The 13,653-nt window shown below is 44.8% G+C and overlaps 1 protein-coding gene across 2 annotated transcripts in view; it reads left to right on the top strand.

The window, feature by feature from the left end:
- The first annotated feature begins 2,238 nt into the window (after nucleotides 1-2,238).
- The window catches only part of LAD1 (ladinin 1), a 135,798-nt gene continuing 124,383 nt past the window's right edge, over nucleotides 2,239-13,653 (top strand). For both annotated transcript variants that reach the window (XM_082246786.1, XM_082246785.1), the window contains exon 1: nucleotides 2,239-2,371. In XM_082246786.1, coding sequence (XP_082102912.1) covers nucleotides 2,250-2,371 — 122 coding nt within the window. In that variant the 5' untranslated portion in view covers nucleotides 2,239-2,249. The remainder of the gene's footprint in view (nucleotides 2,372-13,653) is intronic.

Here is a 13,653-nt window from a genome sequence, read left to right as displayed (position 1 = left end):
GCCCGCCCTATTACAAAATGACGGCGGGAATGTGGTTGTGTTATCCGATCGGCGGCTCCCCTGACAGGGGGGGGGGGGGGGGGCGGCACTGGTAATCAGATCATTGATTACCAGTGCAGACCCTCGGGGGGGGGGGATGCCACTAGATCCACCAGGGATGCCCACTATGACCCCAGGGATGCCCACTATGGCCACCAGGGATGGCAATCAGGGCTCAGGGAGCCCCCCATTGCCCTCCCCATCAGTGCTGCCCACCAGTGCCCTCCCTATCAGTGCTGCCCACAAGTGCCCATCATTGTCATCCTTTAGTGTCGCCCACCAGTGCCCATTATTGCCCACCGGTGCCGCCTATCAGTGCCCATTAGTGCCCATCAGTGCCGCCCGTCAGTGCCAATCAGTGCCGCCCATCAGTGCCCATCAGTGCCCACCAATGCCGCCTATCAGTGCCCATTAGTGCCCATCAGTGCCACCTATCAGTGCCCGTCAGTGCCACCTATCAGTGTCCATCAATGCCGCCTATCAGTGCCCAGCAGTGCCGTCTATCAGTGCCCACCAATGCTGCATATCAGTGCTACCTATCAGTGCCACATATCAGTGCCTATCAGTGCCGCCTATCAGTGCCACCCCATCAGTGCCACCCCATCAGTGCCTCCTCATCAGTGCCTGTCAGTGCAGTCTCATCAGTGCTCATCAGTGCAGGAAAAAACTTATTTATTTACAAAATTGTATAACATAAACAAAAAAACTTTTTTTTTTTCAAACTTTTCGGTCTTTTTTTATTTGTTTAGCAAAAAGGAAAAAACCCAGAGGTGATCAAATACCACCAAAAGAAAGCTCTATTTGTGGGGGGAAAATGACATAAATTTGGTGTAGGTACAGTGTTGCATGACCGCGCAATTGTCATTCAAAATGCAACAGCGCTAAAAGGGGAAAATTGGCCTGGGCGGGAAGGGAGGGAAGTGCCCTGTATTAAAGTGGTTAAAACTCTATTTTCCATCCGTCTGGAGGATCAGATCCGATAGTAGCGGGTCTCAGCGGACATGTCACTGCTGACATTCGCCGCTCCATAGGGGTGCATGGAGCGTTCAATGAGGTCCGTCTGAAAAACTGACACCCGCTGACTTTCCGATACTGTCCGTGAAATCCAGACGGATGGAAACCCTATTTTCCATCCGTCTGGAGGATCGGATCAGATAGCAGCTTGTGTCAGTGGACATGTCACCACTGACATTCGCCGCTCCATAGGGGTGCATGGAGCAACCGATCAGGTCCACCTGAAAAACTGACACCCGCTTACTATCCGATCCAATCCTGTCTGTGAAATCCAGATGGATGGGAACCCTATTTTCCATCCGTCTGGAGGATTGGATCAGATAGGATCATGTGAATACAGACAGGTGGTTCGTTTTCATCTGATCTCCCATAAAGGAGAGTGGGGATCTGACAGGTCTTAAGCCCTGTACACACGTACCGATTGTCGGCTGTAAATATTCGGCCGACGATCGATCGGCCGATTGTAGGCTTGTTAGTATGATGCTTCCGACAGCCGACAGCGCATTTTCGGCCGAACAGAATCTGTTGTGCAGGCATTACAGCTGATTGTTCGCCAGTCAGTACAGAATTCGGACGACAAACAGCCAATTAGCAAGACTGGGCATGCTCAGAAAAGAAAAAACACACGTAAAGTTAACCATCACATGACATCACTTCTGCAGTCGGCTGTTGTTGGCCGACAAAATTCATGTGCAGTCTTTTGCAGTTTTCAGCCGACACGACAGCCCTGGACAAAAGACGGCCGAACGTTCGGCCGACGTTCGCTACGTGTGTACGGGGCTTTACTGCAAAGTAAGTGGAGACAGACCTGTCATCCATCTGCTCAGCGGGGATCGGCGGATCGATCCTCCGCTAAGCAAAACGGAGTCCGCTGGGCGGAAAGCCCGTGTGAAAGGACCCTTAGCTTGGGGACATCTATTCTACACTGGTCATGTCTCACGCACAGCCACCTAAAACAGCTTATTGGTTGTTATATTGTTTGCAGAAGTAATGTTACATAAAAGGTTTTAGCATAACTCTTTAAGACATTGTCACGGATTGAATTGTCACCAAAACTGCATAGGTCCCCTTTCCCTTTAACAGAAATCAGGCCGGGTGTGTAACACAGCATACACACAATGGGACAGGCCAGGTACTGTACAAGGTGCACTCCTTCCTCTCTCCCTCCCACTATTTGGGCAGTAACTTTTTGTCACATGATTCATCATATTCAAGGTGTCCATGTGAACCAGGAAGACAGGTGTAGACAGGTGTATGCGTACAGACTGCAGCGTGTGGACATGTCGATCAGCCGGGGAAACTGGTCTAATCTCTCCAGGTACTGGGTTAACTATTCACAGGTTACATACTCACTGGGTACAAGATCTCTGCAGAGGAACTCAATCTGCTCGTTTCTCTGTAAACAAATCATCCAAGAATGCCTAACTCTGCATCTGATATACTAGATTCTTCATAAGATCATGTCATTTTACAGCCTAAGATGAACCCCTTAGGGGATTACATGTATATACTGTGATCGTACGTTTTCTAGATACAAATCCAAACTGTAACGTGCTCACTGTCACCAAGAGATTTGCTGAGACTTTCCGCTGTACTGAGAAAAGCCTTCAGCTTTTTTATCACTGTCGCGCTGAATGCCGTGAAGGTAGTTTTAGGTATTCTTAACAATGTTTTTTCTGGATCTCCACTCCCAAGCTGCATATCCTGCCTGATATTCTTGTTTTTAACTCTGGAAGGATTTGTATTTCTTCTAGAGATATTGATTGGTGAAATGCTTCAATCCTCTGACTGTATTTAAGTATTAGAAATCATCTATCTGTCATTTATTAAACAGCTATGGTGTTGCTTTACTATTTAGTTAGAAGAAGCCAATTTTATTAGGTTCAGTATTTTTGCTTAAGGCCCCTTTCACACGGGCGGTGCGCCCGACGGAGTCCGTTCTGCTCAGCGGGGGATCGATCCGTCGATCCCCGCTGAGCAGGCGGATGACAGCTCCGTCTCTGCACACAATGTCAATGTCAGATCCCCACTGTCCTCTATGGTGAGATCGGATGAGAACGGACAGATGGACCCATCCGATCTGATCCTCCAGACGGATGGAAAATAGGGTTTCCATCCGTTTGGATTTCACGGACAGAATCGGATCGGATAGCAACGGGTGTCAGCGGAGACCCGCTGCCCCATAGGGATCCATGGAGCATCCGATCAGGTCTGCCTGAAAAACTGACAGGCGGATCGGATCGCCCATGTGAAAGGGGTCTAAAGAGTAACTCCACTTTTGTTGAGAAAAAAACATTCCCCTCTGGGTGATCTCTGTACATTACAAGGATTTTAACAAACTTTGTTGCAGATTCCTACCTTTTGTTATTCTGAAGAAATCATTGCTAGTTCCCCTGTGCCGAGTGGTTCAAATGAGAGTGGTTTCATAATTATCTATCAGCTGTGGCAGCTGCAGGGCTCTAATAAGAAAAGCTGCTGGGTCTGCATCCCTTAAGACGTGTTCCTATCGGGAGTATCTCACCCAAAATGAAATTTTTGTTGCAGGGGATGCCAGAAATATGACTTGTATCTTAGTGCAGACTTCTGGGAAAATTGGTGAGCCAATAACACAAGCAGGAAATGATGTTTCTGGGGTGTGGTCAGTATACATTCTGTGTACAGAACAACTCCAGGTAGCCATATTGCATTGCATTTTCAGAAAATACAACAGCTGCAGATTGAAAAGGAAAGGTATTTTTATTAACATTCAATTACAATATGAATTGTGTCACAATTGTATACACAGTATTGTTTTTTCTTTATTTGCTGATTTTTTTCCCTACAAAAGTGGAGTTACCCTTTAACCTCCCTGGCGGTCTGTTTATGCCAGTATTTTTGAATGTCAAAGCGGTACATTGTTTTGCATGGAAATCTGTTGTTATATTGTAGGTCTATAATTCTTAGAAATAAAACAGTAAAAGTGAATAAAAAATATTAATTAATTGATAAATTAAATCAATGAATACATTAATAAATTATTAATAAAAAATTATTAATTAAAAAAAAAAAAGGAATAAAACAGTAAAAGTGCAGGCAGGGTACTGGACAAAGCACTAGGGACAAAACTGAGGTGAAATGGTTTGATACAGTAATGTAATCCTAACAGATTACAATGTATCATGTCATGTTTTGTGTACTTTTTTTTAATTTCCCGCCCGGTTCCACCCCCCTGTGTCGCGGCGCTCGCAGGGAAGGGAAGACGAATGCCGGTGTTCTATCAGAATACTGTTACCTATCAAATTCTGCAGCCGGAAGTGACATTCAGAAAAAGCAAAACTTACTGCGCATGCACCATGCGTTCCAACATGGTCGCTATGCGTTCCAATAGCTTTCCTAATGTAACACGAAGCAGCTGTGGACATCTTCTTACACCCACACAAGTTTTAAATTTTAGATTTATTTTACCAGTAAACTGACCTTATATACTGAATAACAGTATTACATTTCTATTATTATTGTAATATAGTAAATATAGAGACAAGCCTGCAGGCAGAAGGTGGCAATGTCCATCTTGGTACATCTCGCTCTGCTCAGCGACAAACTGATTTTATCGTGAAGTAGACTATTTCGCTCAGTCGCAGTGAAATAGTCTATTTCCGTATATAAGGTGACATTACTGCTAAAATTAGTCTGAAATTCAAGACTTGCTTGGGTGTAAGAACATATCTGCTGCTGCTTTGTGTTCTGTCACATTAGGAAAGCTATTGGAATGCATAGTGGCCATGTTGGAACGCATGGCGCATGCGCAGTAAATTTTCTCGTCCAAATGTCGGTTTCGGTTGCAGAATCTGACAGGTAGAGTTATTCGGATAGAACACCGGCATCGGCCGGAGGACATCGGGGGATCGTAGGGACAAGGTAAGTTTCACTACAGGGTAACCCAGTGGTGGGATTCAGCCGATTCGCACCGGTTCAACAGAACCGGTTACTAAATATTTGAAAGTTCGCAGAACCGCCTTGTGACCATCTGTATATCATCCGCTGACCGCTCTGCTGCACTCTCTGTCCTCTGTCCCTGCTTGTGGCCGCGACGGTGGCGCTCTCTCTCTGCAGGGAGGCGGCCGGAGCCGACATACTGCACTGGTTGCTAGGCTAGAGCCGCTTGGCGTCTAGCAACCAGTGACGTCACCCCTTTCTCCTCCAGGCCGCCGCCTCCCAGACAGTCCCTGCCTATTACAATTTGGCTCTAGTAGGCTTCAGGAAAGGGTGGACCCGGGGCTCAGAGCAGTGCGGATCCTCCTCCTGGCCAATCAGGAAGCGGGTCTGAAACCCCATGCCGTTGGCCGAGGAGGAGGCGGGAGAACTCGAGGAGACGTGGGGATTGAAGAGAAGTAGCCGTCGCTACAACAGGTAAGTCAAGTGCACTGGTCTCGGGGGGGGGGGGGGGGGGCTTGGCAAGTTGGCACGCTGTTCACTCTGCATTGAAGGGGCACGCTGGTCTCTGCATTGAAGGGGGCACGAATGATGATCTTTGCATTGAAGGGGGCATGATGGTCACTGTGCATTGAAAGTCGGAACTGGTTACTAAAATTTTTGAATCTCACCACTGGGGTAGCCCCGAGTTTTTGGTACTGACAATTAACCCCGAGCCACACTTGGGATTACCCAAGCCAGGGAGGTTAAGCAAATATACATACAAAATATGAGAAAGAGGGGAACAGCACATATATTTTATGCTTCATATACATGTTTCCAGCACCCCTTTGAACAGTTTAGAAAACAAATTTTGCACATTTTGCAAATTGTCACATGAGGTTGAAAAGCTGTAATAATCCCAAAAGCAAACGATTCCTCTATTGCAGTTTACCAATTCTTAGATGTGATGGCTACATTTGTTTCTTTTTTTTATGCTTTCTTTCTTCTATTTTCCTCTGGTAATCCAGCCGTCAAGTCCGTTGTTTTTCACAAGCTCACGCTCTCCAGTAGAATGTATCATTTTCCAGGGATGAGACCAACCATTTAACACTGGAATGGATGATTTAAACGATCAGCTTTTATTTATTCATGTAAATCCTTTATCCCAAAAAGAAAAAAACTGTTTGCTGAACTGCTTATAAAATATTTGCTGGCGTTTGGCTTAAATTTGTCAGGGTATTTAAATCTGCTATTACATTTAACATTACCCCCCCCCCCCCCCCCCCACACACTACTGACAATGCTGCTGTCTGCTGTACCTCCTGTTCTCATTCCTCCAGAGTTGTGTCTCACTATTACAGGTGTACAGTATATCTTGCTAGAGGGAAAGAGAGGGAAAAAGCTAAAGCAAAGTATACTGATGCAGCCACCAAATCTAATCATTGGTAAGCTGCAATATAATACATTTTTGGTTTTGAGCTTAAAGTGTTACTAAACCCACAACAGTAAAATCAGTCTTTATATGCAGTAAAGCATGCTTGTTATACTCACTGTGGACCCTAAGGGGTTAATCCTCTGTAAAAAAGGGTGTTTGATCCTGTATGCACAGATTTTCCTCATCTTGCATTGTCCCCACAACACGTCCGGATAAGACAGTTAGTGGAGTCAGTCTGCACATGCTCAGTTTGCTGTGCATAGCTAGAGAATTTTTCTTGGGAGGGTGCATGTGATCAGAACAGGGCTAATCAGCACTTTCTAAACAGAGGGTCAGGGGTCCTGCATCCTAATAGGACAGCCAGTGCAGTATGAAAACTCCTCCCACAAGCTTTAACCAGGCACTGATAGAAGCCACAAGACTGCTTTGTCCTGCTGATGAGAAAAGGAATTTAGCAGTTTATATTACTAAAAGAATTGCATTTCCATGTTCTGTGTAGTGTGGAAGACCAGATATAGTAAATGCAGGCTCCTGGGTTTAGTAAAACTTTAATACTGCTTTAAGCTGGCCATGAAGTCTGAGATTTATTTTCTTCAGCCTGCAGGCAAAAGAAAAAAAAGAATATAACAGATTGTTCCATACTTGCTATACTGCACAGATGAATGAATCCCCCAGCTGGGCTATAGTATTCTGACAGCCGGCACTGGTGGCTGTCAGAAAAGCTGAACATCGGCTGCATGTGATCGGATGCAGCCGCTGTTTCTCTTACAATTGTCCATCCAGCTCCAAAAAAGTTTCAATCCCCAGGTGGGAGAGGGTTGACAGGGCCAAATTTCAGCTGGGTCATCACGATGAATGTCAGTTTATGGCACACTGTAATTGAATGTGTCTTTCCAGTGTGTACATTATTTCTTCACGTTGAAGGACAAGCAATGGTGGCTCAAGATTATTGTACCATTCGTACTAAGGGTGTAACATGTAACATGTTACTATACGGAACCTACCTGTACCTCCCCTCTGATCCCTCCCCTTTGATAGTGGGAGAGGTTTCTCTCCCTGCACTTACTGTCACAATTTAAAGACAGCTTATCTCTGCCCAGGCAGCCATGTTATTCATTCACAGGAATCTGTGCATGAATGAAGTACAAGTCCCATCTGCCATCGCAGAAGACGGTTTGTAGTTCTCAACGAACTGCGAGGGCGTTGGTGAGTCCTCTAGTAGTTCAGTGACTCTTCCTCCAGCTTTCTAATAGAAGGCCCATACAGAGGTATGGTCTAAAAGCTGTAGGCAGTGTCTGAAGGAGCCTGGCCATACACCCGTGTTCTGCTGAACTTGGCCTAATTTATCTTCTTTCATTCTGAATGTAGACCAGGAAAAAACATCTTAAAGCTCATGGTACACAGTTCACTCTAAAAATGTTTGAGTTGTCACGTCAATTACCCAATCATTTGAAAAGCAATTTCCAGCTTACCAGAAAGATCTAATTATGTGTAGATGTTTTGGCTCCATTGACACTTGTGCGACTTGTCATGCAACTTAGGACACTAAAGTCGCATGACAAGTCAAAGTCCATGTATTTTAATGAAAACCATTCAGATATGTGCGGATTTAAGTCACAGCAACTTTAAAAAGGTTCTTGCACTACTTTGGTTTGACTTTCATGTGATTTAAATGGCATAGATTGCAATATAAACCGTTAAAATGTGCATTAAAGTCACACCTGAATGTTATACATCTGACAGTTATCATTGGTCAAGCAAAAGTCGCATCCAAGTTGCACCCATCCAACGTTGCACTAAAGTTGCACTAAGGGAGCTGAGAATATCTGCTCAAAGAATTAAGTGAGGCACCATTCACACATGTATGGCTCCAAAGTCAGTCATACGACTTTGGAGTCATACAAGTGTTAATGGAGCCTCACACAATTCTTTGAGCAGATTTTCTCAACTCCTTTGGTAAATTAGCCTCCCATGTCAAAACTACCATACACCATGAAGAAATCTACAGTGGTTATCCCTGGCCCAGCAGTCTTCCAAAAGAGGAATGTCTTGGAAGAATATGATAGAAAGTAAGATACAAACCAGAACCTACAGAGATCAACTGAAATAATAGAGGCACTAGGAGCCAAAATAGTAGCAGCAACTGTACAAACAAGCTATCTCTGCATTGGAACAATAGGATGGGCTACTACTACAATTTTTGAGGTACCTTGGCCCTGCAATTGATTGCAAAGATATGACAAGAGATTCAGAACCTATTTTGAAGGAGCTGTACCACTAGGACTCAAATGTCAAACACACGATCTCCTGCAAGATAAGGCAGAGCCGCCAACACAGGGAGGTGCCAGAGCCAAATATACAGGTAGTAGAGCCAGCTACACGTGGAGGTACTAGAGCTGGGCCAGGTAGATGAAAGAGACGCGAGGAAGCTTTCTGGGGGAGGTTGGGGTAGCAAACTGTGCATAGTGCACCCCTAAATCCTGCACGTTGTACACAACACACCCCCGACGCTGCACTCTGCACGTAGTGCACTTCTGAACTCTGCACTCTGTATGTAGCATAGTCCTGAACTCTGCATGCAATGCATTCCTGAACACTGCACCCTGTGCGTTGCTCGCCCCAGATACAAAGGCCCTTTGAGGGCAACCATACTGCTGATGTCGCCCACAAAGAAAATGAGTTTGACACCCCTGCTCTAGGATTAGTTTGACCTATGAACTTTCATAGTTCAGTTTCTGATTGGTATCTGTATCAGTGTGTGGGCAGGGCACCTGCAGTGCAGTAGTTTAAAGGGACCAGACGCAACAGCATCTAGAAAGGTTCTAGTAAACAGTACAACAATGCAGTTATTATCCCAAATTAGGAGTTTGCACCAGGGTTTCTCAACCTTTTTCCAGTCAAGGCATCCTTTAAAATTCTGCACAGCCTTGAGGCATCCCATTCTAAAATGTAAAAAAACAAAACTAATATTTTTACGTATTGCAATAGCATCCATACACATAAGACTAATCTTCAAAAGCAAATACACTTTTGCACACTGGTACTAACTAGTATTCCAGCTTTTCCTTATTTTTTCTGGCCCACACAGCTAACATGACCCCAGTGCTGACGTAGAGGACAATGGGGAGGGGGGGAGATCAAACAAGGATTATATGCTGGTGCTCAATGTACTCCTTTTCAACCAATGCCCAGGGTTGTAATGCTGCACCATGAAAATCTGCAGCTTTGTGTATCAAAAAAGGCAGGCTGATCCACTTGCTGGTACACAATTTTGGGGCAATTTAGGGCATTTTTAGGCATTTTGCCAAGGCACCCCTGAAGAACCCAGAAGGCATCCTGGTTGAAAGGCTGGTTTGGACAATAAGGCACTTTTACAGTTCTACAACATGGTAGTGCAGTTATGTAGAGCTTACAGGCAGCAGTATATTAAGGATTACTCCTTTAACCTGGTACCCATATGGCTTCTGCAGTGGCAATCCAAATGAGGAGACCTCGATCTGTCTGAATCCAGGACAGATCATCTGTCCCTAACCATAGGTATCCGACAGCCATGGCTCCAGTCATCATTTTGTACAGGCTTCCCAGAAACAGCTGTTCACAGCCACCTATGATTCACAGATTCTTGCAATGGGAAATCACTGAAGGCCTTTTTCGCAGGGTGGATGAGGCTTAAGGCAACTGACAATTTGGCAATTGTGAAATTAGAAACTGTTAACTACTACATCTTGGTATGCCTGTATAGAACCCCCTGCCTTGGGGCAGTTATGGACCCCCCAGACAGCTCAGCGGGCTAGCATCTCAAACCTCAGAGGGGTGGAATTCCTAACTCTTTGTGGGGTGTAAGACATTGGGCACCAGTCACTTGACAACCTTTCATTTTTTTTTTTTTTTTTTTGAGCACAAGAAACTCATACAAAGTGCATACAGAAATGAATAGCTTTAAGTGTAGACCTACAATCTGTGCTCTTCAGACTGTTAAGCAGTTTTAGGCAACACAAACACCTTTTCACTTGAGCTGCAAGACTTTCTGCAATGTCCACTGGCAGCAAATTCTACCCAGCTTTCCAGGACATTCTTCAGCAGTGCAGTTCCTTTCCCTAGTCCTCCAGCTTTGTTATTCCTTGATGTACCCTTAGGCATGCCAGTGTAAGCCGTCCAGTCCCCAGAGTAAGGCTCCATTCACACAACTCCAAATTTGCGACCATGGGGTATAACTTTGATGCAACTGTGACGCAATTTTGGATGGGTAGGACTTGGATGTGATTTGTTGTCCCTTTGCTAAGTCGGACCTACTGTTGCAACGCTGTTGCATGTAAAACATTCAGGTATGACTTTCATGCAACTTTTGAGGGTTAATATTGAAGTCTGTGGCCCTCGAGTTACATGAACGTTGAACCAAAGTAGTGCATGTACGACTTTAAATTTTCATTAATGCCCTATTCACACTTGTATGACTCCAAAGTTGCACCGAATTTGGAGTGCAACTTTGGCGAAACGGTGACGCAACTTTGTATGGGTGCAACTTGAATATGACCTTGGCTTTGACCAGTGATAATGGACAGCTGTTGCATTGTATAACATTCAGGTACAGCTTTCCTGCATCTTTTGTGGGTTTAGCATTGAAGTCTATGGCCCTCAAGTTGCATGAAAGTTGGACCAAAGTAGTGCATGAACTACTTTGAAGTTGCTGCAACTTCAAGTCACACATATACGTATGAATAGTTTTCATTGAAAAACATGGGGAGTGACTTGTCATGTGACTTGGATGTTTATGTCGCATGACAAGTCACACAAGTGTGAATGGAGCCTAAGTCACACATATATGAATGGTTATCATTAGAAAACATTGGGTACGACTTGTCATTTGGCTGTGATGTCCAAAGTCGCATCACAAGTTGCACAAGTGTGACATGGGGTGTTAGGCCCACTCTTGGCTTTACCCTCCTCGGACAGCAATTCTGGGAGGCTGAGTCCTCCATTCCAGTATCCCAGAATTGCTGTCCGAGGAGGGTAAAGCCAAGAGTGGACCTAACACCCCATGTCACACTTGTGCAACTTGTGATGCTACCTTGAACATCACAGCCAAATGACAAGTTGGCTGGGCCATTGCCTTCTGGCAATAGCCCAGGAGGCAAGGACAAAAGCCAATTATTGCAGAAGGTCTCCTCAAATATTTATATATATAAATATATCCTCCCCCAGCAGGCCCCACTGGCAGTAATCCTCTTAGTAGTAAGCCAAGTTACCAAATAGTCTCCCTGGCCAACTGCAAAAGGTTTATTGCCAGTGGTGCATGCTATCCATGCTGAGGATATTTGGGGTGATCTTCTATAAATTTTGTGTTTTCTTGCTACATTGTCAGGGACACTCCCCAAAAGCAGGCAAGCAAATAATAATGTATGAAAATCCAATAAAAAGAGAACTACACTTTAGAGATCAGACTGACTAAAGCCTAGCAACAACACTAAATTTAAGCTAGGGACACTACTGCTTAAGGCATGGTCCCTAAACCTGCACAAGGTATTGAGCCATCCATTTAGGAGGTAATTACACTTTTTCTTTTGCCTGCAGTACTGTGGACACTGTAGGCACATGGAATAATGTGTCTATCACCCAGCTCAGGTCAAAAATGTCACACGTATTCAGCTACTGATAGCTAAAGTGCTGAGAAGTACTTTGCTGCAAGCAATCAAAATTCTTTGACCTAAGATACCTGAAAGACAACTTGTCCAAAATTGCTCTATGGCTACACAGAACATTTTATCTTGCATTTATTAAGTGTTTTTAAAGCATGTACTAGCATAATGTCACATTTTACATGCAATGATTGCTATTCTCCGCCAGAAGAACACAATGGCCCTGTGGGAGAGATTCCCCCCATCAACACTGAGTGTGGTTGCAGGAAAGAAAATTGCTCAGTCTGTGGCCAGCTTTAGAAAGGAATGTCAGACCAAAGTTGCCTACAGCCATTTGACACAGCTAATCTACTGCAAAACTGCTACTGAAAGACACACATATATATATATATATATATATATACACAGTGGGTACGGAAAGTATTCAGACCCCCTTAAATTTTTCACTCTTTGTTATATTGCAGCCATTTGCTAAAATCATTTAGGTTCATTCTTCTTCCTCATGAATGTACACATAGCACCCCATACTGACAGAAAAACACAGAATTGTTGACATTGTTGCAGATTTATTAAAAAAGAAAAACTGAAATATCACATGGTCCTAAGTATTCAGACCCTTTGCTCAGTGTTTAGTAGAAGCCCCCTTTTGATCTAATACAGCCAGGAGTCTTTTTGGGAAAGATCCAACAAGTCTTTCACACCTGGATTTGGGGATCCTCTGCCATTCCTCCTTGCAGATCCTCTCCAGTTCTGTCAGGTTGGATGGTAAACGTTGGTGGACAGCCATTTTTAGGTCTCTCCAGAGATGCTCAATTGGGTTTAGGTCAGGGCTCTGGCTGGGCCATTCAAGAACAGTCACGGAGTTGTTGTGAAGCCACTCCTTCGTTATTTTAGCTGTGTGCTTAGGGTCATTGTCTTGTTGGAAGGTAAACCTTCGGCCCAGTCTGAGGTCCAGAGCACTCTGGAGAAGGTTTTTGTCCAGGATATCCCTGTACTTGGCCGCATTCATCTTTCCCTCGATTGCAACCAGTCGTCCTGTCCCTGCAGCTGAAAAACACCCCCACAGCATGATGCTGCCACCACCATGCTTCACTGTTGGGACTGTATTGGACAGGTGATGAGCAGTGCCTGGTTTTCTCCACACATACCGCTTAGAATTAAGTCCAAAAAGTTCTATTTTGGTCTCATCAGACCAGAGAATCTTATTTCTCACCATCTTGGAGTCCTTCAGGTGTTTTTTAGCAAACTCCATGCGGGCTTTCATGTGTCTTACACTGAGGAGAGGCTTCCGTCGGGCCACTCTGCCATAAAGCCCCGACTGGTGGAGGGCTGCAGTGATGGTTGACTTTCTACAACTTTCTCCCATCTCCTGACTGCATCTCTGGAGCTCAGCCACAGTGATCTTTGGGTTCTTCTTTACCTCTCTCACCAAGGCTCTTCTCCCCCGATAGCTCAGTTTGGCCGGACGGCCAGCTCTAGGAAGGGTTCTGGTCGTCCCAAACGTCTTCCATTTGAGGATTATGGAGGCCACTGTGCTCTTAGGAACCTTAAGTGCAGCAGAAATCCTTTTGTAACCTTGGCCAGATCTGTGCCTTGCCACAATTCTGTCTCTGAGCTCTTCAGGCAGTTCCTTTG

The sequence above is a fragment of the Pelophylax lessonae genome (genome assembly GCF_965119305.1).
Source record: "Pelophylax lessonae genome assembly, chromosome: 2".
Taxonomy (NCBI): Eukaryota; Metazoa; Chordata; class Amphibia; order Anura; family Ranidae; genus Pelophylax; species Pelophylax lessonae.
Note: the sequence above shows the minus strand (reverse complement) of the source record. Positions and strands in the feature narration are given on the sequence as shown.